This window comes from Etheostoma spectabile, chromosome 1 (genome assembly GCF_008692095.1).
Source record: "Etheostoma spectabile isolate EspeVRDwgs_2016 chromosome 1, UIUC_Espe_1.0, whole genome shotgun sequence".
Lineage (NCBI taxonomy): Eukaryota > Metazoa > Chordata > Actinopteri > Perciformes > Percidae > Etheostoma > Etheostoma spectabile.
In genome coordinates, this window is record NC_045733.1 from 3,866,439 (window position 1) to 3,893,514 (window position 27,076).

General features: G+C 39.4%; 2 protein-coding genes across 9 annotated transcripts in view; both read left to right on the forward strand.

Moving 5' to 3' along the window:
* The window catches only part of hipk3b (homeodomain interacting protein kinase 3b), a 41,095-nt gene extending 21,737 nt beyond the window's left edge, over positions 1–19,358 (forward strand). The window contains exons 4-17 of one of the 6 annotated variants that reach the window (XM_032544488.1): positions 3,388–3,507; positions 4,006–4,092; positions 4,616–4,800; positions 4,882–5,041; positions 7,891–8,014; positions 8,133–8,236; positions 9,013–9,137; positions 9,464–9,640; positions 9,725–10,048; positions 10,141–10,287; positions 10,412–10,668; positions 11,832–11,883; positions 12,772–12,908; positions 14,416–19,358. In XM_032544488.1, the coding sequence (XP_032400379.1) occupies positions 3,388–3,507; positions 4,006–4,092; positions 4,616–4,800; positions 4,882–5,041; positions 7,891–8,014; positions 8,133–8,236; positions 9,013–9,137; positions 9,464–9,640; positions 9,725–10,048; positions 10,141–10,287; positions 10,412–10,668; positions 11,832–11,883; positions 12,772–12,908; positions 14,416–14,921 (2,505 nt within the window). In that variant the 3' untranslated portion in view covers positions 14,922–19,358. The remainder of the gene's footprint in view (positions 1–3,387; positions 3,508–4,005; positions 4,093–4,615; positions 4,801–4,881; positions 5,042–7,890; positions 8,015–8,132; positions 8,237–9,012; positions 9,138–9,463; positions 9,641–9,724; positions 10,049–10,140; positions 10,288–10,411; positions 10,669–11,831; positions 11,884–12,771; positions 12,909–14,415) is intronic. The other 5 variants (XM_032499510.1, XM_032500319.1, XM_032501106.1 and 2 more) reach the window with 5 other exon arrangements.
* A 1,317-nt stretch (positions 19,359–20,675) lies between these two features.
* Positions 20,676–27,076, forward strand: part of kiaa1549lb (KIAA1549-like b) — a 59,186-nt gene continuing 52,785 nt past the window's right edge. For 2 of the 3 annotated variants that reach the window (XM_032543329.1, XM_032542525.1), the window contains exon 1: positions 20,676–21,490. In XM_032543329.1, the coding sequence (XP_032399220.1) occupies positions 21,274–21,490 (217 nt within the window). In that variant the 5' untranslated portion in view covers positions 20,676–21,273. The remainder of the gene's footprint in view (positions 21,491–27,076) is intronic. The other variant, XM_032541750.1, reaches the window with a different exon arrangement.

Consider the following 27,076-nt stretch of genomic DNA (forward strand, 5'->3'; position numbering starts at 1 on the left):
TATTTGGGATTCTGGAGTTCTGGAGGCTTTAATCTCATAATGAGGCATAATGACAAGGATGTCATCGTCCATCATGATGTTTCATCTTCATATGCCAATTCATTGTCCAACCCTAATCAGTCCAATATATTTATATAACAGAATTTCAAAATAGAAAGCATGTAAATTTGTATCGCCTAAAATAAAAAGCCAACTGACTGCATGTCAGTAAACAGATAGACAGCTGACTGCCAGTGTGAAGTGTCATCCAGGGGCCATACGGGGGTCTGGCTGAAGCTGACTGCCCCCTCCTCCCCCTTTTCTTCTTATCTTTCTGCAAGGGGTCTTGTTCCATGCCACACAGCATATTGTATTTATAACTCTGGCTCCTCCTCCTCCTCCTCCCTTCCTCCCATCTTCTTACCTCATCCCCCAGTCACACTTTATTTTACTTCACTAGTACAGCACGAGGCTGCTCCCCTCTTTGATGCGACAAACCTCATGATTCAGCCTGTGTCTTATTATGAGTGGCTATGATTAGCCCATGTGCTGTCTTGGGAATGACTCCATTCCCCATATTTGTCATGATCCCGTCTTTACGCTCTCTATCTCTTGCTTCCTCAGGCACCGTATAAGTGGTGTAAACATGGGGGTCAGTCCACACTATATTGCAGAGACCAAAGTTATGTGCTCTTTTTTTCTTTTTCTTTGGGGCTCGACGTAGCTGGCAACCTGGAGGATCTTTAAGAATAAGAGGATGTAAGCAGGGTCACTGAAAGCAAAAAGGGTTTGGTTTGGGGGGGTCAGGAAGAATATTTCTGAATGTAAGCAGGCGCAAACTAGGGTTGCAGCCAACAATTCTCGATTAGTGGTTTTGTCTTTATATATAATGTCAGAAAATGGTAAAATCATTACAATCAGTGTTTCCCAGAGCCCAAGATGACGTCCTCAAATGTCTTTTTTCACAACTCAAAGATATTCAGTTTACTGTCAGAAAAATGAAGAAACTAAAAAATATTCTGGAAGCTGGAATTAGACTAATAGATTTAGATTTGAATCTCTTCCACATGTTTTGACATTTCAACATATATACGGATGAGATTTATTGAACGGGTAGGAAGGAGGGTGTGAGTAAATTATTCTAAGCTGACATGTACTTGTGTAATTTATTGCAGTGAAGGTTATCATTGAAATACATCTTTATGGTGATTGTTATTACTGGACTGTCATAAAATAAATGCTGCCTGTACTTCCTATCTGCTCTGCAGCAGGCCCCGGCTTGCTAGATGTTTGTTTTGTGGAGCAGTAGCTTTGCACCAGGGACCTCACTGGTTTGTGAGATCTCTGCAGAGACACGCCTTTCAGGAAAAATAAGGGTTTTCCCGTCACAAGAATTTTCCCACCCACACATACTGGCTGTGTTGTTTTATGTGCCTGTTTCTGTTTACAAGACATTGCAGAACTACAGCACAGCTATATTATGGAAATGAAAGGAGGGGAATTTAGTCAATGTACCTTAAGGTAAAGTTTGTTGGACAGTGTCAGTAATCCTTGACTGTTCGGAATAGTGACTGTGAAAGACCGAAAATGAAAGAAAGAAAGAGAGATTTTGGTTGGTAAATGAGCATGTACTGTAAAAATAACTAAAGGAAAGAATGAATCCAAAAGGGAAAATAGTGACATAAGGGATCTTGCACCCAACACAGCGCAAAGCCCGATGCAAGTATTGTTTTTTTTTAAGACTCTCCAGTGCCCACGTCGTTTAAATAGCAAATGCGCCCATTGACCAACAAAAACCTGGTCCAAAGTCAATAGCACAGCATTTCATTGTTATTTTAACAGCGCATTAGAAAAATGCATCTAGGCTTATCCACAGTGCACGCACACTATGTTTGTTTTACACACACACACACCACACACACACACACACACACGGAAGCGCAGCAGCGCACATACATGCAAAATATTACATTTAAAAATATTACATATAAAAATATTATGATGCAAATCCGCCATCGTAATAGCAATGCTTCAAGTTAGAAACGTGCCTGGCTTTTAAAGGGAAGGGAGATGACACTGACTGATTTATTGCATGTTACGCCCAAAAACACCTATGTATTAATGAGGACACTAAGTATAACTCAGCGCACGGACCCTTTTTTCTGCAGTCAAACTAGCAAAAGTGGATTTGGACACACCCTAAATGCAACTGTGTCATGCGCGTCACGCCGTCTGCTTAGATCATTAAAATAGGGCCCAGTGTGTTTTATGATACTAGGATGTTAGTGTTGCCTTAAGATAAGTAAGGTGTTCTCCACCATCTCATCTAAATCTCTTAGAGGAGATTACATTTGTCATGCATGCCATCAGAATTCCAATGAATGCAGTGCTTGATTATTAACTCATCTGTAGCTGACTAAATAGACATAGGTCCCACCCACACAAACACGGACACATTGCCGTATTTGCACCTCAGCAACAGACTCAAAAAACACGCTGCTCAAGCATCAGATTGTCCAGGAAGAGCAGCTTCGAAATTAACACATAAATAGCTTCCAACAAAACATTTTCATTCTCTGTTGTTCACTTTTAAGATGTAAGTGCCTCACAAACACGCTCATTTACGTTTAGCAGGGTGCACGGTGGAAACTTCATACATGTTTAGTAAAGGGGTGAGGACATTTGTGTATTTAAAAAAGAGAAAAAGAGAGATGGATAGTATAATATATGACATGCTTTATATGAATGTGTCTAATGATTCCTTGATGATTCTCACCTCTCTCCCAGTGTGTTGCTCTTTGCTTTGCTGAATCTCTGATAGTTGTCCTTTACACTTGGGTGAGATTGACGTCAGCCAAGCTTCTCACTGGCCTCATGTCATAAACCTATGTGTGACATTCTTGCCCCACAGCATCTGACTGACAAGCATCATTACAAGATTAGGCACTGAGACTGTAGGAACTTTGTTATCAAAAAGACCACGACACTTTTCAGAGATCATAAACTCAAGCTATGCTCATTACAGGGGTCTCATTTGGTTTTAGCCATTTGTCAAGAATGTGCCATCTTCAAGGTTCACGTTCATCACGTTAATTGTTGATACTGTGATGTCACTGTGAATTACCTTGTAAGTTATCCGTACTTAAGAGTGTGTGTCAATATAAAGTGCTCTGGTGGCGTGTTGGTTTTGGAGAGAGCGTAGGTGATTGAGAAATGAACTGACAGTGAATAAACAGCATTTATTGTTGTGTGGTATATGTATGTATGTGATGTATTTAGAATTAATACAAATTTAGATTTGTACTTTAAACCCATTAAAATTGCCTTTTTATTTAGCTACAAGATTTTTTTTTTCTTCTTCTGTTTATATTCTATTTTCTTACTCTCTTTCCTTCTTATGTCCAACAGATTCGCTACATTTCTCAGACACAAGGTTTGCCAGGGGAACATTTATTGAATGCGGGTACAAAGACGGCACGGTTCTTTTGCAAAGAGTCTGACTCACCTTATGCAGCATGGAGACTAAAGGTGAGGAGTATTTACATACCTGCAAAATGTGCTGAATTGGCTTATTGCTGCTTATTCAAAACAACTAACCTTTACTCTTGTTTTGCTTCACTTAAAGCTGATGGTGGAAATCATAGGTCAGCTCCAACTCAGTCAACAAATATTTTCCCCCTGCTGCTGGGCTAACAAAGACTGCAGTTCCAATCAAAGAAACAATGATTTTCTGAAACAAACGAAACATGCACAGAAGAAATAACCATTAAGATAAAGTCTCAGAATGCTTCACGTACTGTGAAGCAGCTTAATTTCTACAATGACATTTTTCTAAGGCAATGCATCTTGGGAGAATGACTCATGAATACCCACCCTGCCTGCCTACGTTCGAATCTGATGTTGTGAATAATCATGCTTTATAATTTCCTACATAGCACATGTGAACCAGATTATAGAAAAATAAACTTATTGAACCCTAACAAAATTCAGTTCTTGCTGCCCCACTAAACATTTTCTTTTCTGTAGTCAACAGATGAGCATGAGACGGAGACGGGAATGAAATCAAAGGAAGCCAGGAAGTACATCTTCAGCTGTTTGGATGACATAGCGCACGTATGTTCAGCCGCTCGGACCACAATGTACCTAACAGGACTTTAGAGGAAGTTCAACATCAAATGTTGAGATGATGTAGGCCACTGGGCCTCTACCTGAGGAAGTACACCCACAGCTGTATGAACAGAATACAAATGTTTTTACTTGGAAAGAAAGGAGCGTCTCTAAGCTCAACTTCCTTTTGAGATAAATGCTTAACCCAAATTTAACAAATAAAGGTTCAGGTTTCACTTACTGTACTCTGTAGAAACACATCATGGGTGGAAATTCCCCAGGAAACCATCAATGCATTTTCTGGTCTGTTATTTCATAAGTCAGAGGAGATTCTTAAGAATTCATGACTAATTGTTTATCATTCTTAGAAAATGGGTATCATATTAAAAAATTATTAATTCATCATATGCAGAGTGTACCGCAATATAACATATCTGATTTTACTTGACATTTTTTCTTTTAACATGTGATCTATTGATGAACAGTTATTTAGACCAGTAGTTTTAATAGTAAATTATTTGTTTTCCAGGTGAACTTGGTGATGAATCTGGAAGGTAGTGACTTGTTGGCGGAGAAGGCAGACCGTCTGGAGTTTGTGGGCCTGCTGAAGAAGATGTTGTTGATTGATGCAGAAGAGAGGATTACCCCTTCCGAAGCTCTCAGCCACCCCTTTGTGACAATGCAACACCTGCTTGACTTCCCCCATAGCAACCAGTGAGCCCACTTTTCTTCAGATTTTAATGTTGTCATTTTGACCTTCTTACATCCCTGACTGTGTCACTCCTCTGCCTGCAGTGTGAAGTCATGTTTCCACATCATGGATGTTTGCTGGACTCGTCCCAGTGCATATGAGGCAGCCAACAGAAATAAAGGTCCTTTCATCAGACCTGTGACAACAAACGCTGCTGCCTCTGTTAACCACCCATTCAGCAAGATTACCGGTGTCCACACTCAAGTAAGTCCTTCAGGATGTGTCTGCTAGGGATGTACCGGTAGGAAAATGTAACCTCACGGTTGTAGTGACCAAAATGATCACTGTAATCTGTATTATACTGTTTTCAGATGTGTGAACATGATTGCACAAGGGTTTTCTAATCATCAATTAGCCTTCTGAGCCAATGAGCAAACACATTGTACCATTAGAACACTGGAGTGATAGTTGCTAGAAATGGGCCTCTATACACCTATGTAGATATTGCACCAAAAACCAGACATTTGCAGCTAGAATAGTCATTTACCACATTAGCAATGTATAGAGTGTATTTCTTCAAAGTTAAGACTAGTTTAAAGTTATCTTCATTGAAAAGTACAGTGCTTTTCCTTCAAAAATAAGGACATTTCAATGTGACCCCAAACTTTTGAACGGTAGTGTATATATGTGTATATATATGTGTGTGTGTGTTGTGTATATATTATAATATATATATATGTGTGATATATATATATGTGTATATAATAATATGTATATATATGTGTGATATATATATATATGATGTGTGTATATATATGTATATATTATAGTGTTATATATATATATGTATGTGTATTATATATAATGAGTGTTATATATATAGTATGTGATATATATATATATAGTATATGATGTTATATATATATATATGATATATATATATATATGATGTATATATATATATATAGTATGTTTATATATATATATATATATTGTGTATATATTATATTATATATAATAGTGATATAATATATATATGATATTATATATATGTATATATATATTATTATATATAATGATTATTATAATATATAATAGTATATATAGTATATATATATATATATGTATGTATATATATATATAGTATTATTGTATATATAATATGTATGTGTATATATATATTAGGTATGTATATATATTATGTATATATATGTATGTAGTATATATAGTATTGTATATTATAAATATGGTATATATGTATGTATATATATTAGTATATATATGTAGTGTATATATAGTATTTGTACTATCATATTCATATATGATGTATATATATATACACATACATATATAAATATACAAAATATTACGTAATATAAATACATATATACATATTATATACAATATATATATACATGTATATATTAATAGTATATATGATATAAGTATGTATATATCATGTATATTATGATATGTATGTATATATGATGTATGTATGTATATATATATGTATGTATATATATGTATATATGTATGTAATATATATATAGTTATATATGTGTATATATGTTATATGTGTATATATGTTAATATGTTATTTATGTATATATATGATTATATATGTATGTATGTGTTTTCTGAATTAGGATTTGAAAAAAAATAATATCTGAGTGATGGAATAATCACAGATGGTATGGGTCATTGACATGCAGTGTGTTTTTTTTTTTTTCTTCATCAGAAGACTGATTGTGTAGACAATTTCCTCTCTATTTATTTGCTTTTTTGTCTGCTGACTTGCTCATCTTATTGCGTCCTAGCACTGCTGTCATGGCAACAAAATCACGTCATGTGTCTGAGGTCATGGCAACGGTGCAAATCATCGCTGTTGCTGAGGAAAAAATGGAGCTGACCATTTTTTTTTGGAATGGGATCTTTATAATGCAAAACATCTTAAAGTCTCTTCAAAAGACAGTTATGAGGATTAAACAAAAAAAAACATGACCAGTTGTGACAATATAATATAATGGTGACTACATATGTGTTTCATCAGTGCATAGTCAGACATAAGGATAATATTAGAAGACTCTCTCATTCCTCTTCAAAATCAAAACCTGATGAAAGAGCAACTGGTCACACTCTTGCACAGTAAAACTGCTCAACTATAATTTTTTCCCATGGAGCAGCATAGTTAAGGGTAAATTGTTTTTCTTCAGAAGAATTTAACAAGAAAATGTGGTGGCTATTTTAGTATTATCATCTAAAAGGCTGCATTGTGTTTACTATCATGTGTATGGGGGTTGGGCTACATGCAGTAGCACAACAATATAGGCCTAGTTCTCGTTATTCAATCAATGTGATTTATAGCCAGGCACGAGAACTGCCTGCGTAGTGAAGCAGAGGCACATGCTTAACTGTTCTTTGTTGTGCTCTCTGGCCTGTCTCAAGGAATAAGTTCATCATTGTCTTGGGGGGGGGGGAGATTTACATCTGCAATTCCTATTGAATGGAATAGTATTGTAAGTCTTTAACTATGTAAAATCCAATAAACAGATTGTTCAAAAATACATTCTGTCGAAAACATCAGGCCTCTGTGAGCCTGAATAAACTGGTTAATCCGTTTTATAGGCGGGTTGATCTGGAAAGGTGTCTTATCATATAGCAACAGCTCAAGAGCAGCAATTTAATGAGATGAATGTATTGATCATGACATATATTCAGTAATTATTATATATTCATTCTGCCTTGAATCCTTAAAGCATTGTAAATCCAGAGAACCAGGGATTTGATCAGTCAGCAAGTGCATCATGGATACTTTTAATTCATTACCCCGAACTTCCTCTGAAGTAGATCCGCCGTCTGTTGAGGTTATGATGGTCTTCTACCACATGTAAGCCAACTGAGCTACCGTCTTTTGACTGAAAAGACAGGGTTTTGCCTAAAGGTAACTGACTAACCCACTAATCTCAAAGTACAACACAGGTCCCTGGGCTCTGTCTGGCTGGAATACAGACTACTCCTGACAGACACGTTGCCATCTACTGGCTCTTTAATGCTATTGTTGAACATTGTAATACCTCTGAAAAGTCCAGTCATATCCCTTTTTCCGTTTTTAGGGATTAGCCCCATCAGCCCAATCAGTGATGCACCCTGGGATACCACTGCAGACGGGAAGTGGTCAGTTTGGATGCAACGATTCATTTCAGCAGGCCCTCATTCTATGTCCCCCAACCATTCAAGGTGGGACATGCAACTCTTTATTTCCTTTTATGTAATATTCTTTGTGTTGGTTGGATTCAATATCTTAAAGTTAAATTTTTCCTGTTCATTGTCCCTGCATGATTCCTCACCAACTCAGCTAAACCAGCGGGCTACTCTGTTCGAATGGAGGGTTCTGTGCCTCTGGTCACTCAAGCACCCCCCATCCAGCCCATTCAAATCCGACCTGGAGTCATCACACAAGTAAGGGGGTAGCAGGGATATGAATGACAGCAATAGAGGTGAAGGAAATAGGAATTGACCGATTATTGGCCTGGCCAATTATCGGGGCCATAATTTGCAGATTATCTGTATCTGCGTTTTATTTGACCGATGACTGATAAAGTTAATTAATTAAAAAGTGTACTACTTTAGCTCTGCTACAGCTCTGTCTCCTCATCTGCCCTTATTTCATTAAAAAATTAGCCTTACTTAATGTCCCGCCCACAACACTATCTGATTGTCTTGATGTTACATGAGTAATAGCCAGTCAACACTCATCAGCCTGAGTAGAAGCGCTCCGGTGGAGTTGGTCGTGCTAAGCTTGGAAGGCAGGCTGCAGGAATTTCCCAAGTTAAAAAGTAAACCCCTTTACCAACTGCAACATATAAGTTTTGAATGCAGCAGTATTTTGAAATGGATGTTTACTGTTGTTATATTTAGTACTTTTTGCTTTTTACAATAACAAGACATATACTTGTTTTAGAGTATTTTATCAAAATCTTACTTTTCACTAACAGATTTTGATTTTACTGTAAATGCACATCAGTTTTGACTATTGGTTATTGGTTTCATTAACAACTAATAATCTGTATCGGCCCTGAAAAACCAATATTGGTCGACACCTACAAAGAACAAAGGACAAGGATGGAGGGACAGCTTGGCTTCATTGGTAAAGTTTATCTTTGATGTGCAAGCTGAGGAAAGCATCATGAGAGTAAAATTACTAGATTTAACTGCTTTGCTTCTCTGAACTTCAGGCCTGGTCCAGCCGTGCTCAGCAGATCCTGGTGCCCACTTGGCAGCAGGTGACATCAGTACCCCCACCACCAACCACTTTGGCATCTGATACTATGGCAGGCTCACAAAGATTGGGTGACTGGGGGTAAGCAATTTGTTTGTTTCTAGGGATTACAGTACAATATGTTTTTGATACATTATCTGTATCCTCTCTTTATTTTATACATATTATTTCATATACTAATATGTAGTATTATCTAAAGCAAAATTTGTTAGTGCCTTATTACCTTTAGATGCTATGTACACTCTTGGGAAGGGCTGTACTACTCTCATACAGCACACTGGCTTCCCTGAATATTAATGATCGATGAGTCATGCATGTCCCTTGGGACCTGTGACTGAGACCATTTTGTCTGTAATAGTGCTAACAGCTTTTGGCTGAATTTGCAATGTTTTGTGTTCTCAATGCAGGAAAGTGCGTCCGCATGGTAACCATTACAGCTCCATGATTGCACACCCTCAGCCATTCTTAACCAACCAAATGACCATGTCCACCCACCAGCCAATCAACATAGGCATTGCACATGTGGTGTGGCCACAGCCAGCTGCCAACAAGAGAGCCAAGCCTTGTGTGAACAGGTATTGCATGTGAGTTTTGCCCGTTGCAACTAAAACACCTATACATGAACTAAAATTGGTTCTTTCTTTCTGAAAATTACTTGTTTTCTTTAACAGGGGCAGCAACTTCTCCCAAAACACGAACGTCCAAAATATAGCATGCCAGTCCCCAAAGATGGCCGATACAGCAAAGAATGTGCAGCAGGTAGAAGCCAGATGCCCAGAGGAAGGGCATGCTGCTGAAGAGGAGCAAGGAACAGAGCAAGTGGAGGAGGATGATGACAAATGCTGTAAAGTGGAGCCAGACTGTGAGGAGCTTTCAGTTTCACAGGAGCAGCGGCTGGCCATGGTGATCTCTGACCTAGCTAGCCCGACTGTTAGTGTCATCAGTATTAGCAGCGACGAAGAGGAGAGCGCCCAAAGACACTCAATGGGGGAGTGAGTACTGATCATCAGGTTCCTTTTAACTTTATTTCTATATTGGGAAAATTAAAAATGTTTTTATGTTATTGGTCTCTTTGTGCACACAGGTGTAAGGATAGTGCCGATTGTGAGGCATGTCAGAGCACCGTCAGTATGGAGAGAGTCTGTTCCCTCAGCAGTCCGGACAGCACGCTCAGCACCAGCTCTTCAGCCTCAGCCCAGTCCAGCACCTCACCCTGCAAACACCCTAACAGGTATGTTCAATTAAACGGATTCAGACAGCGCTTTTACAAATCTTCTCCCTGGTTCTACATAATTGCTACACCCCAACAAACGAGATATCTTTAACTTCCTTCGTCATTGGTTGCCCTCTTGCAGTATGTCAGATGACGAGCAGGAGAGTGGTTGTGACACAGTGGACAGCTCGCCTGCCTCAGACGCCTCTCACCATAGTCCCTTCACACAGCGGCGCTTCATCGCTGACAGCAACCAAAACTGCGAGCCCTGTGTTGCGTGCGTTGCCCCGGAGACGGAGCCCAGCAAGCCAACAGTTCGTACAGTTGTGGTGCCTCCAATGAGACTGCAGAACAACAACAACTACTACCCTATTGTCAGTGAAACATATGGCAACACAGGTAAAACTTGCCATATGATGAATTGTTAACACAAATTCATTCAGTATGTTCCTTATTTAAGTTTGACTTTGAGTTGACCTAATAGTGTATATTAGGTATCAAGCCTACAGGCTAAAATAGGTGCTTAGTTATACAAACCCCTATTCCAATGAAGTTGGGACGTTTCTGTAAAATGTAAATTCAAACAGAATACAATGATTTGCAAATCCTTTTCAACCTATACTCAATTGAATACACTACAAAGAGAAGATATTTAAAGGTCCAGTGTGTAATGTGTTGAGTTGTGTTGCCCGTTCACAAACTTTTCATGAATATTTACCACCACCATTAAGAGTATTCCTATTGGCTTGAAATTTTACATTTCCATGAACTGGGGTAGACTCTCCATATACATGCAACATCTTGAAATAAGTTAGCCGGTAAGAGACAGACAGGATATACTGCTCTGCCTTTCGCGTTTTCGCTGTCACATGATAAACACAAAGCTGCTGCTAATCTGCTAATGAGTATTGTCGCTTCCCAGAAGAAGGAAACAAGGAGGACCACACTTATTCAAAATAAAAATTTCAGAACAGGAGTCTTCTTGTTCTACTTCTTTGCCCAGAAAAAGAAAAAAGATATTGAAAAGAGGGGGAAGGCTACCGTAGCTGTAATACTTTGAACAATGTGGCGCGAGAGAGTCGATTAAGATATATGATCTCAGCTCTAGATGGGAGAAATGTCTACACATTGGACCTTTTTAATGTTTATTTTAACTGAAACACTTTTTTTTTGTGCAAATATTCACACATTTTTAATTTGAGGTCTTCTTTTTCTGTTTCAAAAAAACAAAGTTTATCAGTTTAAACAATAATTATATTGTCTTTGTAGTGTATTCAATTAAACATATGTTGTGAAAGATTAGCAAAGCATTGTATTCTGTTTTTATTTACGTTTTAAACAATGTTCCAACTTCATTGGAATTGGGGTTTATACTTAAGAACTGCTGGAACAGACCCAGGTTATCTCTAAACCTAAATTATTTTATGATTAAAGCAGGTGATAGGACACCTTTTTCTTCTCCACATTCATTTGCTTTGTCGGATGGTGTCAGGAGAGTAGCAAATGCATGAGTCGGTCATGCTAGCTCAAAGCAGTCACCACTGCTGCTGTCTGCTCCACAGGTCACATGGCCTGGGATTACGCTGTCTTTGTAGACCACAGAGGTTCTCACAGGTGATTATGGGTGACCTACCCTGAAGTATCTGTTCTGATCTCTGGAGTGGATATTTGTTTGCTGTCATCACTCCTTGCTCTGGCTCCAGACTGACTGAGCCCCCCCCATATCTGTGTGGACGTGCACTTTTTAAAGCTACATAAGACATGCGTAATTAACATTGTTTAATGTCCTCAATAAAATATTCAAAACATGGATGTCAAGCAGAGAACATGAACACATTTTCTGGTTGGCCTAAACAAATGTTGGATAGGCATTTCTTTCTGGTGTTTAAATGAAGTTACGCATGCCATATGTAGGCTTTATTTACAGCTGTGGTCAGTGGGACATCGCTGTCTTTCTCAGCAATCGAGTACATTTAAAAGCTACCTCTTTATAGGTATTATAAAGTAAAGGGTTTAACTGTAAAGCCTCAGAGAAAATCATACAGACTCATATCGGCGCTCATGACGAAGACATCCCTCCAACCCTCAGCTATTGCAACGAGAGCCCCACATAAAAGGGCATAGCTTGCTATTCTAGTGCAAACAGGTGTATTTATAGCTGACCCCACTATAAACTAGATATACAAGCTTAGTTATCAACTCCTCCCTGATCCCCCCCAAACATATCTATTTATAATCTCCTAGATCATATTCAGAGGACAGATGCCACTATGTTGAAAGGTTTGGACCTGATCAAGCACATCTGAAATCACTGATAATCCTACAAAGCCTCCTGTCACAAATGTTGCCATTTCTGCAGATGTAGTTGGATCCTATCCCTGATTGCATCTTGTTTGCCTTTTGCCTGCTCTTATTTACAATGTGATCTTAATTGTGGGACACCAAATTGTCTGTATTAACACATGCAATTTGCATCTTTCTGTTTCTCCGTCCTTCCCTCAGTCTTAGAGTCTTCATGCCAGTCCAAAGGGCGAGGCATTCCTGGGCGACATCACCACTCCACTCCCCTCCTCAACAGGCCGCAGAAGATCACCCCTGCATTCCAGCCCCAACAACAGCAGCCTATGGGCTTTGGGCAGGTGAGCACATGCAGTCGCATACAAGTATTACACAATCACAATCACAAACACAAGCTTACCTAAATATACATCATTTTATATTTAATTTGTTGAGGGTTGTTGATTGCAAAGAGATATTGGGGACACTTGGCCCCATCAATCAAGGAGAGTATAGAGTATATGCATTTGCCAAAGATAATTTGTATTTATTGAAGACGGCAAAAAAATGTATTTAATCTTCATAAAAAATAAAATAAAAAAAAAACAAGTGCAGGGATAAAATCAGTTACGCACTACCGACAGTGGTAATGCTTTGGACCGGGTGTCCAACTGAACACACAACACCTAGCAGTGTCCCATTTGAAGTCCGATTTTATTGAATTGCCACGTCAAGTCTTTGTATCCTGCATCTGTCCCTTGTCTGGAATGTTAAGAAGTGCAATTTCTAAAGTGGTTTAGGTGATAAAAAGCATCAGAATGGCACATTTTTCTTTTTTTATAGCAGCAGCCAAGAGCACACTAAAAATGAAACTTAATTCAGTTGTCACAGTAACTTTTGTCCCTAACAAATCTCCCAGCTTTGCTCAAAATTCCTCACAGTTGGTGGCTGAACACTTCCAACTGTGTTTAAGGGTGAAGACATTTTACTGTAATACTACTTACTTAATAGATTGCTAATAAGACAAAGAGAATGTATACACTATTGTAATGTTATCCACACAACATTTAGAGTAGGTGAATGTCAAGGTTGAAACAAAGTGAGTGATTAGAGACCCAACACTCAGTACATTTACATGCACACCATTATTCCAAATATGACAACATTCCTAATTTGATACATGTTGTGTAAATAGCATATTTTGGTTGGATATTTCAAAGAAGGCTTTTTTTTCTTCAGAATATAGTATGTTCCGATTAAGACGTGGAATATTCCGGTATTATTCAGGTTATAGAAGCATTCTTTCGACATATATTCAGCGCATTCGGAATATGCGTCTCAATCTGGGTTTTTACTGCAGTTTACGCCCAGTTTACAGCCTCTTGCCTGTTTATGGCTTATGTTCAGCTCTGTGCGTTGCTATGGTTGCTGTAAGCAAACAAACCAACATTTTGTAGGACTGCAGACCAGATAAGGAGAAATACAGCTACGTTTAAACATTATCAGATAGACTTGGATATCAACAGGTTTCAAGATATGCGCACACATCGCAATGACTACCTTTCCAAGAAGCTGGTTGAAGGAATGAGAAGGAGGCTGTGTTCGCATGGTCCAACAAGAAAACTTTGACTTTTTCACAGCTACGTTGTACCAGGTTATTAGTGGAATATTCACTTTCATTAGCCATTTAAACTGCTTAGTTATAATATCGTCTTTTTCGGAATAAGAGCAAATAGCAAAATATTATGTGCATGTAAACGTAGTCCTTGACATGTTACAATGTGGACACAGCAGCATCTAGTGGCTCATTAAGTCAAAGTGTGTCGATGAAGATGGTGAATCTAATTAGCTAGATATTCTCTCCCTCAGGTGCAGCATTTCGGTTCCTGCCATCAGGAATGGAACGGCAACTTTGCCCATCGGAGACCACAGGCCTATATCCCCCCCACCATACATGGACACACATTCACCCTGTCCCACAGCAGCCCAAACCATACTGCGGGCCCCCACCTTGGGGGCCACCCGCACACCCAGCCCACCTTACTGTCCTACCCCCCGGCTGGTCCTCTGGTCACAGCTGCACCCGTGGCCCACCTCCTGGCTTCCCCTGTAGCCTCCCGTCCCGTCCTCCAGCCCACCTACAGCATCTCCCACCCGGCAGGCATCATGCATCAGGTCACAGTGGGCATCAACCCCCGGCTGCTGCCCTCTCCCACCTTGCACCCCCAGGGCCAATTCAAGCCCCTCTTTCCCCCGCACTCCTACATTGCCTCACCCGCGTACGCCAGTTTCCCTCTCAGCCCCACCAAAATAAACCAGTACCCTTACATTTGAGCATGCCTGCCCAGGTACCCTTTATACCACCAGAGGGCTAAGTGAGTAGGGCATCTTAAACCACAAACATGGTTTTCATTTCCAAAACCATGGCACAACCACAGAGAAAGCAAGCTATTTTTTTGAATCATGTAGACTTGGGTGTAATTGAACTTCAAGCTTTAAGAAAAAAAAATGAAGAAAAAAAGTGAGTTCCAATGATGTAGATGATTTGGGCAAAAAATAAAAAGGAAATAATGTATGAATGATTGAATGAAAGAATGAATGAATAGTTAAACTCACACTTAATGTGTTTTGCACATTTGATATATATCTTTGCATTGGATCTTCTACGAATACTCCTCAAAACAGGTAAAATAATTGGGGTGGTGTTGAATAGTTAGACTTTGCACCCCTGATCCCAGCTATTTTTCTATATTGCCTTCTTACGTGTGCAAGACACATCCATATTTGTAAAGCCATCCCAGTCTCTAGCTCTAGATCGACAGATGCACACGTTGTCCACAGTGTATGTTGTACTGCGTTTGAAGTATTTGTACCTTTTCGGTGTCTTTTGGTGTTAGCAATGTCATGTCAATTAACCGATTTTATATAGGGTTGTTCCTCACGCTGCATGTGGTCTTGCATGAGCAAAAATGTAAACGGAAAGATGCATAGACGTTGCTCTTATTGTTTGTGTCACAAGACTCGCTGCATTGTAAAACTGTCCCCAGCCATAGTGCCTTACATATTTGAGGTTGTTAATGTTACTACTTATATAGGACTATATACATGAATATTAATGTACTGGACTGCAGCACTTGAAATTCCAATCAGTCGATGCATCCTATGTGTGAGTATATATATGCATACGTGTATATATCCTAGCATAGCCTGCATGGATGTGATGTATTGCGGATAGCGGTGCTTAACTTTTGGAGTCGGTGTATATTTCAGTGTGTAGTGCGTTACTTTTCTGTTCTTTCAAGAAGAACAGCATGCTTTGCTGTTGCGAATGCTAACCGTTTCATTAAAAATGTTATTTTTTCCGTTCTCCCTTTTCCCCGAATGAACTAGTGTACAAAGTGCAAGTACTGAGTATTGCTTAATATTTGATAATCACTTTCTATTTAGTAAAACTATTATTACAAACAGTATTTCTACTGTTTGATGAAACTGCAATACAATCTAAATAGTCGTTCGTTTTCTTTTCTTGTCTTTGAATTTTCATTTTGAGTGTTTTCACTTTGTTTCTTAGATGTTTAGAAGTGTGGTGGGCATGGCTTTGATTAGGTAAGGAAAGAAATGCAAATTAATTCATGGTATGGAATTTTCCAAGCCTGAGCAAACCATGAAGTATTCAATATACACACATATTGGACATATATTATAGAGCTAGACTATTTAGTACAGATGCTTGATAAGGTGTGAGTTAATTGTGTGCAATTCTCATTTATGCATGTGTGACAAAGTTAACTTTTTCCCTTTACATTATACCATTTGTCAAAGGCTTAAGGCTTATCAGTGTCGACTGCTTATTTTATACATTCCGTCAGGGAGGGGATATATATATATATATATATATATATATATATATATATATATATTATATATATATATATATATATATATATATATATATATAATATATGATTGATGATGGTAGCACCAGTCTATATATATGTAGATATGCTGTGTGTGCATTTTATCTGTTTGTTTTACTAGTTATGTGTGTCTTTTTTTGTCTTTTATTTTTCAAATGAAGTTGCTTGTGCAGCACCAAAGACTGTAATTCATTTCCTGAGCAAGGTAGCTATTATGTTTGCATAGACCTCCGTTATACTGTAGTTGTAGAATGGGGTTAAATGAAAAAAAACAAAAAACAATTGTATTCAAAAAAAACAAACAAAAAAAACGGCCGAGGTTTTGTCTAGCTTATTGGGCAATTAATAAGTCGTATCATTTCTTTCTTGAATGTATCATAGATAAGCTGCTATATGATGATTGCCACTTCGATAGCTGTGAAATTAGGTGATATCTCTGAGTTTAAACCCAGCGTTGCTATTTTTGTATAGGTCCCTAATTATCTGAAATAGAAGTGGTTTTGATTTTTGTGTTTTGCGTTCATATTTTGAGTGTCATTGTAACTACTGTATTGCTGATGATGAACATTAGTTGCATTTGTTGTTTCTCGGGGTGTGTGTGTGTTTTTGCATCAGTATTTTATCCTTATTAACGTTTCGGGCTCATCACTGCATATAAATGATGTATCGATATAACTTAATTTTTGTATGTTTTCATATTGACGTTTTGTATGCATCTAAAGCTGTAGCTTGCAGGATTGATTTAACTTTTTCTTTGTACGTATATACGGTGTGCTACCAGTACTCTTTTGTGTGTTACATGAGCACTGTGAGATGCCAGAAAAAAAATCCATCATGTTCATTGAAAAGCTTCTGTAATGTTTCCACCAATTACACACAAACACACTCGCCACTAAGCACTCGTACAGGGTTAGGCTTGTAAGGGTTTGGGGTGATTAGACGGTGTCCAAAAATAAATTTAGCCCAATGTTTCTGTTCCAAAATAATGTTTTACAACTTGTTTTCTGGATGAATTGATTTGAACAACTATTTATCTCAACCTTTTCAACTGTTCAATAACTGTTAAATGTTATACCTGGCTAGAATATCAGTTTGTTATTCTAAACGGCCTTGTGTTCAGATCGCTCCCCCCTTTATGAGTGTCTCATATCAAAATGATATTTTGTCAACGCAAAACTGTGGCCATTGTTATGTGTTCCTTACTGAAACTGACAGTGTGAGCAGCACTGTGTATGTGCCTTGAGCTTCAGAAAGTGAGAATTGAAAGTGAGAAAAGCTGGTGATTCCTCACCTATTATTTAAGTAGAAAGGCATAAAATCAACTAAGAGCCTGTTACCATAAAGAGTGGACAGTCTTTTAAGGGCCACACGACCAAGAATTAAAAACAAACACGCAAAATAGGACTTCAACCCAGTGTCATTCCAGGGACTTGTACTCCTCTGATCAGCTTGTAGACACAACCGAGGACATGTACATGGTGGTGGTGCTCCTCTTGTTTCAGATAGCCGCCACCGAAGCCTCTCTGTGAAAACACACACAATAAAACACACATACACATTGAATGAGATGACACTCAATGATCTTTGGATAGTCACTCTGGCTAAACAGCAGATGCAATACTTTACATTGTGCGGTCATTGCACCACCAAGTGTTCTTAGATATTCTCCATGCTTTACATTTCCTTGCATGTACACCTAAGTTGTTTCACTTTGTCTGCCTAGAAGATGTCTGCTTAGAGCAGCTTTCCGTCGTGCAAGTTGAGGCTGAGCGGGAGTAAGCAGAGCACAGTTTACAACACTGGCCTTTTTAAAAGAAAAAATCAGAGACGCCGTACTTTATATCTGGCCTTGATGTTGAACCGCTCTAGCAAGGAGATTATTGTGGTTTTTCTGCACAGTGAGTCATGAGTGCAATACTCCACATTAAAACACTGACGATGTAGTTGTATGATTTGTCGATTTTTTTTCTTTTTCTTCTTACCTGTACGCTTTACTGATCATATCTAGTATCGTTTTGGGAAAGAAAGCGTATGGCGAAAAGGCATGACTTTGGCAGATTAGTGCTCAAAATAGTTCCCCAATAATAAGCATGTGAAATGTAATCTGTGTTTTGATTCCTCCAAAGGTATTCACCAGCAATGCGCCTGCATAACCTCTCCCATACTTGTTAGCAAAAGACGAGAGAAATCTTAAAACTTTTTAATTTCCCTCACGATTGACACCTTAGTTTTATGGATAACCTTTTTTTTTTTTTTTTGATTTTTTTTTTAAGGTTTCATGTAACATTTAACAGAAATGATTTGTAAAATTACTACTATTAAAGTTGTCACTTTGATATCAGAAATCCTCTGCTGCAGTATTATCCTTTAGAGATGTTTAATTTCGGGTCTGTATTAGTCTAACTGTACTACTGTGTTACTCTTTGATTTCATTTTGAGTTTTGTTTTACTTAAGCTCTTATTTTTCTGGTCATCAATTTCAGAGTTAATCACACTGCAAGTTATGAGATCATCTGTTTAGATTGCTCATCAAATAGACTTGATTATGAAATCTGAACTGTTACTGTTTTAATACGTGTAGATTTTTTTGTGGCTTTGTTTTTGTTTAATTTAGCTTTTCTATTTTGTGCTACACTAGTTTGCCATGTAGCAATTGCACTGTGCAATATTTACAGTATGAGGACTGGGAAAACTAACTATGGATGTGATGTCTCTTTACAGTTTGCGATAGTGTTTCCTCTCTAGTTCTCAGTGATTTAGGTGTGACCAAGCCTTCTCTACTTTGTCACATTAAGCGGGTTTTCCAGGTGACTCTTTTGGTGAGTGTCAAAATAAGACTTTATGGTGTATTATTGTTAAGATTCACTTTGAATTAAAAAAAAATCTATTGATGCAGCTCTTTTTGACTTGTTTTTTTGACTTATCCACCCCCCCAATCATTTTATTCATTCAGGTGCTTTTCTTGTACTGAACATTAGCTGATCACATTGCTTGACCACTAGTGTTGTCCAAATGAAGCTTTGTGAAGCATTTTCTTTATTTTCTGAGCTTAATAGATGGCGCTGTCTGTTCAAAGGACTGAAAGCACACTGAATTAACACTCCTTGAGCCTTTTTCTTTAAACTAAATTGTATTTGTTGATCCATCTAGTTGGGTCAACAAATACAACTACTGCTTCATGAAGCTTCATTTGGGCTTCACTAATTTTAGGGGTTTAAGAGCCAATTAGTGCCCTTAGTATAAATAGGAACCAATTTTTGGTTCCTCGGGTGCAACCCGGAAGCACATACACGGCGGCACACGCACGCACAGAAACGCCACAGAAGCATGCATAAAAGCAGTACTTTGTCTGGACTATTAACTTATATCTCATGGAAATAAATAGAACCAATGGTGTTAATTGGAAATATGACTCAAACTTTCATTCATCAAAAAAGGTAAAAAGTGTGTAAATTACTCTGCCCGTGGTAAGGCACCTAAGGGGCTTGAAGCTTTGGTTTAGCCTCTACAAGGGGTTTATTGATCTAGTGGCTAAGGTGACAACTTCAAATTCCTTGTTTTGTCTGGCCAGATGTTTAAAACTTTTTTTTATTAATTAGTACAGGACAGTTAGTATTAATTGATTATCATAAAAAGTTATCAAAATAATTGTGGATCCACATTCTGTCATCAAATAATGGATAATTGACTTTTTCAGCTCCACTGGAACACAAACTTGAAATGAAATTTTAACATTTCATTGCACAGTTCCATTATAAGTGTATGTGCAAACTACATCTGCTGATGAAGATAATTTGATATGATCCAACGCTCCATAACAGCTGCTACATCGACTTAATGGCGAGATCTCAAATCCGCAATACAAGCACTTCACTGTTCACCCTGAATTCCATGCTAAATAAAACAAAAGTAGGCTAGGCCCATATAATTACCAACCAAGTTATGCTATTATTGTTTTTAATATTTGTGATAGGCTACATGATAGCTACACTTAAAGTCAATATTATTGTAAAGAACGTTTTTATGGTGAGTTCTTGTCAAATGAGGTTTGCTTTATTGTTGATCGGCCAGTAACGTTTTTCTGAGTCTGTGCTGCCATCTTGTGGTGGTCAGGAAGTACAACAGTCGTCATTGGTTACAGTGTTTCAGGATGCAGCGAATAGCATACTGGATCCCTGAGAACCAGGACGCGAGTGTATGCTGACTACATAGGCTATTTGTTAGTGGAGTTAAAGTAAAAACTATAAAGTCACTCTTTTTGAACATCCATCCACCGCAGCTATGCGTGTACAAGTCTAAACAGTAACCAGCTTCATGTGGAGTTACGTATCTGGCTTATTTCACCCAGCAGGGGTCGTCCTACGGACTGCTCTCTTTGACTTTCTCCCAGCTAATAACAGCAGAGAGGCTAATTTGCTCAGGTTGACCAGAGGGGTGTTAGACTTTAAGGCGGTGACCCAGCAGCTTCTATAGCCTTACATTTGTGGCTAAACGGCCCCCGAGCACACTCAAATGTGTGTCATCTATCCGGAGCAGGTCTGTATACGGCAGTTTACCGCCAACAGCTAAATGTCAAACCTTTGGCATAGTGTGCGCGCCTCCCTGCGCCACTCGGTGATGATGGGTGGACCGAGCGGAGCGGAGCGATAGGGCGCATTTCTTAATTTCCCTTCAACGCCGCGTACCCCCCTCCCTCCCCAGCCCTGGACACTACGACGAGACCGCGGGACCGCTTTGTTTCCCGTTCACGCACGAGGATTGATCCAATGTATTATTTACGACCGAAACTTCAGCAACTTATCCACTGGATATGGCTCCCGGTTTGAGGAGTGGGCGGACAGGTCACCCCAATGTGGTGGGAGCCGGCGGAGCGGACCCCGGTGGGCGCTCGCCGCGAAGGACGGATGCCGGAGGAGATGGGAGGTGTTTGAGGGCCAGGTGGCGAGTCGGACCAGTGGGGATGCTTGCAAACTGCCTGCTCTATGTGGGAATGCTTTTACTTGTCCGGTGCGCTATGGCCGCAGAGGGTAAGCACACTGCCGAGCCATCTGCTCCAAGAACACACATGCTGATGTGTTGCATTCTAACCTGTGTCATATCTGGTCTACATTGGGAGTGACGTCTGTTGCGAGCAGTTGGAACGTATTGGGTGGAAAATTGGTGTTTTGTTTCACACATGTAGCTGTTTGTAATCAGCAATTTCATGCTGCTGGGTTCATGCTTCACATACACGCTGTATGGATAGCTCAATCTCATTTTTAGGAAAGCAAAAAAATGTTGTGGTCCAGGCACCTATTGCTCTGTATGCTGTGACATGCAGTATTGCATTGCAATTTGCGCAGTCAGGGAGAATGTCCAAACGGCTATTTTTCAGGATACATTCCTGCTACTCACCGCACTGTCATGAAATGTGGTGTGAGAGAAGGTGTTGATTAGGGACTTAACAGGGTTTGCTTGTACGTGATGTAACTCTCTGCCACCTACTAATCTTTCCACCTAACGCCAGCCAGCTCTTTTGTCTCTGATCAGATTGCACTGCACATACCTTGAACCTCTGCAGCTGAACTCATTATGAGCTATCTCCATCTCAACTTCGTCTTGCATCTGAACTTCACTTCCCCTTTGTTCTGCAATACGCATTTCATGCTGTATGCATTCCAAAGAACGAGGTTATTATTAAACGTTATTCTTGTGTGTAATGAGCTTAAGGGAGTTTCATTTACTCGGAATGCAATGCAGTCACAGGACAGTCAGTGTTTCAGAGCATCTGGGTCAGCACTAATGACACACAGGCTACTCTAGCCCACTGGAGGTCTGTGGGTCTCTGGCGGCATTAGAGGCAGCTGGGGTAGGTAATGTTGGACAACATAGCATGCCCTTCAACCATGAACGCTTTAAGAAAAGGCTGCAAAAGGCAATTAGTCTCTGCATGTGCACTGATTTGGCTGCATCACCATTTTTTCTCTCATGTGACTATGCCACCTCAGTCTGGATGGCTTTAAAACAGCACAAAACAAGATGTTCTGTGCAAATGTTAAGTGTGTATATCTAACAGTACCTCCCGTCTGCAAACTGTGATGTAGTGGCTGTAGTCTCACCTCTGCTGATGCACTGCTACAGTAGCAGAGTCTCCTCCTCCTGCTCCCTCCTCCTCCTCACAGTCAGCACATCCATTCTTAAACACATGAGACCGGCAGCAGCATCAGCACCTGAGCTATACAATGCATATTTAGTGAAAGAGGCACAGAAATACTTTGTTTTCACCTACAGTTTAAATACGTCAGATTCTAGGGACAAGAAACTAGCACTTTGTAGTCTTTTGTGTACTGTAGATATACAAACTGGTTTAATTCAATTCAATTAAATTTTATTTATAGTATCAATTCATAACCAGAGTTATCTCGAGACACTTTACAGATAGAGTAGGTCTAGACCACACCAGAATTTACAAGGACCAAACAGTTCTAGTAGTTTCCTCCAGAGCAAGCAACATTGCCACAGTGGCAAGGAAAAACTGCCCTTTGGGCAGAAACCTCGGACAGACCCAGGTTTTTGGTAGGCGGTGTCTGACAACCGGTTGGGGTTGGAATGAAGAGTGGGAATAACAGTCACAAAAAAATAGTAGTTTGTAGTAGTTCTTTTTAGTAGTTCATGGCATAGCAGGGCACTGTGTGGCATTACAAGGCACCGCAGGACGTAGCAGGATGTAGCAGGGCATCGCAGAACATGTAGCGGGACCATGGCGACCGCTGCTACCATGATTTTTTTCTTTGTTTATTTGTTTACTGAGAATGAATGTTGGAGTCGGTGGCCTATTACTCGTTGACTGTATGTTTACAATGGTCTGTGTGCTGTCTTTTTAGTAGTGTTTACTGGTTTGAAACATGAAGGATGTACTCCTAGCTCCAAAAAATGACCCTGGGTTTTTATTCATTGTGTATCTTTGTGTGTATCTGGTAAGGTAGTTACTAACTGGGCACACAGGGACCTCTGTCCTCTCTTTAAATTCATTTCTATACATGGTTCAGTCATGATTTGAATGTAATTTTATAAGGTTTGGCTTATTCTTATATCTCCTCCTTCCATGGGTCCTTGTGGATCTTTAATGGGATACATTATTCAGTAAATTAGGGATGCAACCATTCTGATGCGCTGGATTGATACGGGCACAGAAACTGACCTCATTAAATGGATCAGGTATTGGCCAAGATGTGAATGATGCACAATAAAGACTTCCTTGTCAACGCCTTTATAAACGTATGGGTTTACTCCAACAGGGTCACTGATGGCCTCATTTTACCTTATATAAATCAAAAATCCAATGAGTCCAAGCAGTGATCTTTTTTAATAGGGGAAAAGAGAGCAGTGGTATTGAATTGATAATCAGCCTTAAAAATAAATTTAATGTTAACCAGAAGGCCTTCTGAAATTGATGATACATCACAATATGCCTTTGGTTGGTGAGAATCACATTTCAGGTTCTCTAGCTGATGTCCATGGCATCAGCTTGGCATCCAGCTTAACAAAACCACACAATATGATCACCACGACAGACAATAAATCATCAGATGATAAATAATATGTACAAAGTTGACGTTTACGCTGCTCCTCATCTATATCTCTTCACAATGTCATTAAGATACAGTCTGGCTTTGAGTTTCAATCACATGCTGGCTGCTCCTGCAGAATGACTGAACTACTAGTATTGTGTGTGTGTGTTTTACTGAATAAAAAACATCCTCAGTTGCTGTGAGATGGTAATATCCTGACTCATCTTCCTCCGCTTGTGTGTGTGTGTGTGTGTATGTGTGTGAGACAAGTACAACATGTGGTTACTATGGGAATGCCAATTTTTGTGCAATAATAACCACTACCTTCAACAGCCAGTAGAGTAGAGTGCAGTGCAGGGTCAGGTGTGGTGAAGCTTTTTCATGCAATTAGATTGATCTTTAATGCACGTGCAGGATTTCTTGTCTTGTTTATGTCTTTCTTAATTACACAGCTGGAGACATTATGCCCAGCAGCAGCTGGAGGACACGCAGAAGAAGAAGTTAAGCAAATGCATCTTTGGTTCTTCCACAGTCAAACAACTTTGTTCTGACAATAGCTCTGTTTAATACATGTTTTGTATTGGTGTTTGTCCTGACGTGCTGTACCATGTTTTTGTGTTTCTGCAGAACAGGAACCTGCTGAAAACCAGTTTTTAACTGAGTCAGGCCCGTTTTTTAATATTGTAATGTAATGTTACTTTTTCTAACTTTCCTGTATAATAAATATATGAATGAATGAATGAATACTCCGACTACCACAACCCGCCCATTGCTTATATGACTGCTGACAGCGCGGTTTTGACGGGGGTTAACTTCACACCTCTTGCTGTATGAGATACTCTACCTGAGCTGTTGCCAGTCAGCACTTTCTTCTTAGGAATGCATTGACAGAGACATGGCAGTACGATTCAAAGCCATTTCCTGTTTGCCATTCGGTTTGAGGCTTTTAGCCATAAAATGACTTGTAATGTGAGTCAATCGACCAGGGAGCTGCACATCACAAGATTCTCTCTGGTTTGCCTCCATTTGGTGTGGTTCAGTATCTTGTCTTTTCCCTCTGTCTAGATTATATTGTTTAATGTTAAAATGACTTCCAGGAATTTGTTTTAAAAAGCAGCAACAATGACTCACCCATGGTCTGATGACTCGTCTGTGTGTGCTCTGTTTTTTTTTAGGAGCACACAGAGGACACAATTTCACTGTTTATTTCCCTCGTTTTACCTCATTGCAGTGATTAAATGTACAACAGGGTAATTATGTTGTGGGTAAAGCATGTCACGAGGGCTTAAGATATGTGTGGTTGTGTGTGTGTGTGTGTGTGTGTGTGTGTGTGTGTGGCACAGTCATGATAGATGGTCTCTTCAGCTTCAGCTGAGTCTTTCGTTTGATTTGCACTCAGTCGTAATGCATCATTTGTCTTTGTGAATGGACAGATATCCTTCTCTTTTCTTTTGCATTGTATGCAATTTTGAAAGGGGGACTGTGGGAGTTCCCTTAAACATTATGCGAGAATGTGAAGTGCCACAAATGAAAAGGGCAGAAACAGAGTGTTATAAAGGAAGTAAAATATACATTAGTACTTTATATATTAGTGCATGGCAATCATAGGCAAACAGGCTTCTAATTAGAATCTTGGACCATCTGCCTTACATTATCCCTTGCACAGTTCAGTGCAATTAGGGAATGTGTGTTGTGTGTGTGTGTGTGTGTGTGTGTGTGTGTGGTGTGTGTGTGTGTGTGTGTGTTGTGTGTGTGTGTGTGTGTGTGTGTGTGTGTGTGTGTGTGTGTGTGTGTGTGTTCGTCTGTTTCTATGTTTTTGATGTGTGCTGCAGGTTAATGGCAGACAAAGGCTTGGCTCTGCTGCTGCTTGAGAAAGGACAGCAGGCTGCCTGATTTATTGGGACACACTGTATAATACACCACACTGCTCCTCACAAGGCCACTGTTCATCACACCGCATCACACGGTAAGACGAGTAGAAGACCGCATGAGAGGCCAGATTCTCTGGGAAATTTAAGAATGTCTGATTCTAAAGAGCAAGTTCCTATTAGTTTGGTAAGATTGAACCCATCTTTTAAAATGAATATATAACAACTTGTTTTAAGAAGAATTTTACGCGAGAAGTAAATGTAAATGGCTGAACTAGACCAGGATTTATAAAGTGTGCATAAATGAGCAAGACAGACAAAAAGGAGAGAGAGGGGGAGATTTTCCTCTTCACAGATGGGGGTCATCAGTCACATTTAATGGTGTCACTGTCATTGTATCATATTTAGTTCTTGTCTACTATTGTTATGAAAGAAAATGCTAAGTTTAGCTGTAGGCTTTGCATTTTCCCAAAGATGCCTCTGTTGACTGTGGCATTTCAGCTAATCCCTTCTAACCGCTGGAGGAGGGAATATGAGCTCACATACACATCCAAACACTGCAAAATGTTTTGTGCTTAGTAGCTACCAAAGTGTAACTACTCAGTAAATCCAGTTTTAAAAACAATCAATGTGAAGAAATATATACAACAAACTGATAATAACACTTCCCTGCCAACTTGTTTTTCCTAGAATGGCAAAGGCCTAAACCTAACCAATCCAACCAACCAAGGCAACAAGTACTAGCCAATCAGAGGAAGAGTTAGCCTGGCTCCGCCCTCCTACGTAACTCCACTTAATTTTCTTTTAGTACTACATCTGGATTTGCGGTATATTCATGGGTTTTCTCCGGAAAAATCTTTACCGGCCCAGTCAGCAAACAGAGGGAGTGGCTGGGAATGATGACGTTGAGGACGTGCGCTAGTTTGAGTTGTAGTTCTGTAATGTCAGCCGAGAAAGATGCGAGCAAAGCCATTCGCTGTGGCAACGTTGCCAAATATCCAGAAGTTAAAGCCCGAGCAAGAACAACCTTTGCTGAGTTTTGTTGCTGTCCATGATGTTGTGGCCCTCCTCCCCACAGGGTTCGGGAAAAATCAGATTCTCCAGCTCGCACCATTAGTGGAGGAGTTGGCTAAGGTGAACGCTAGCAATGGTAAGCAAATGTCATGACTAAATGTTAGTGATTGGTAATGGCAGA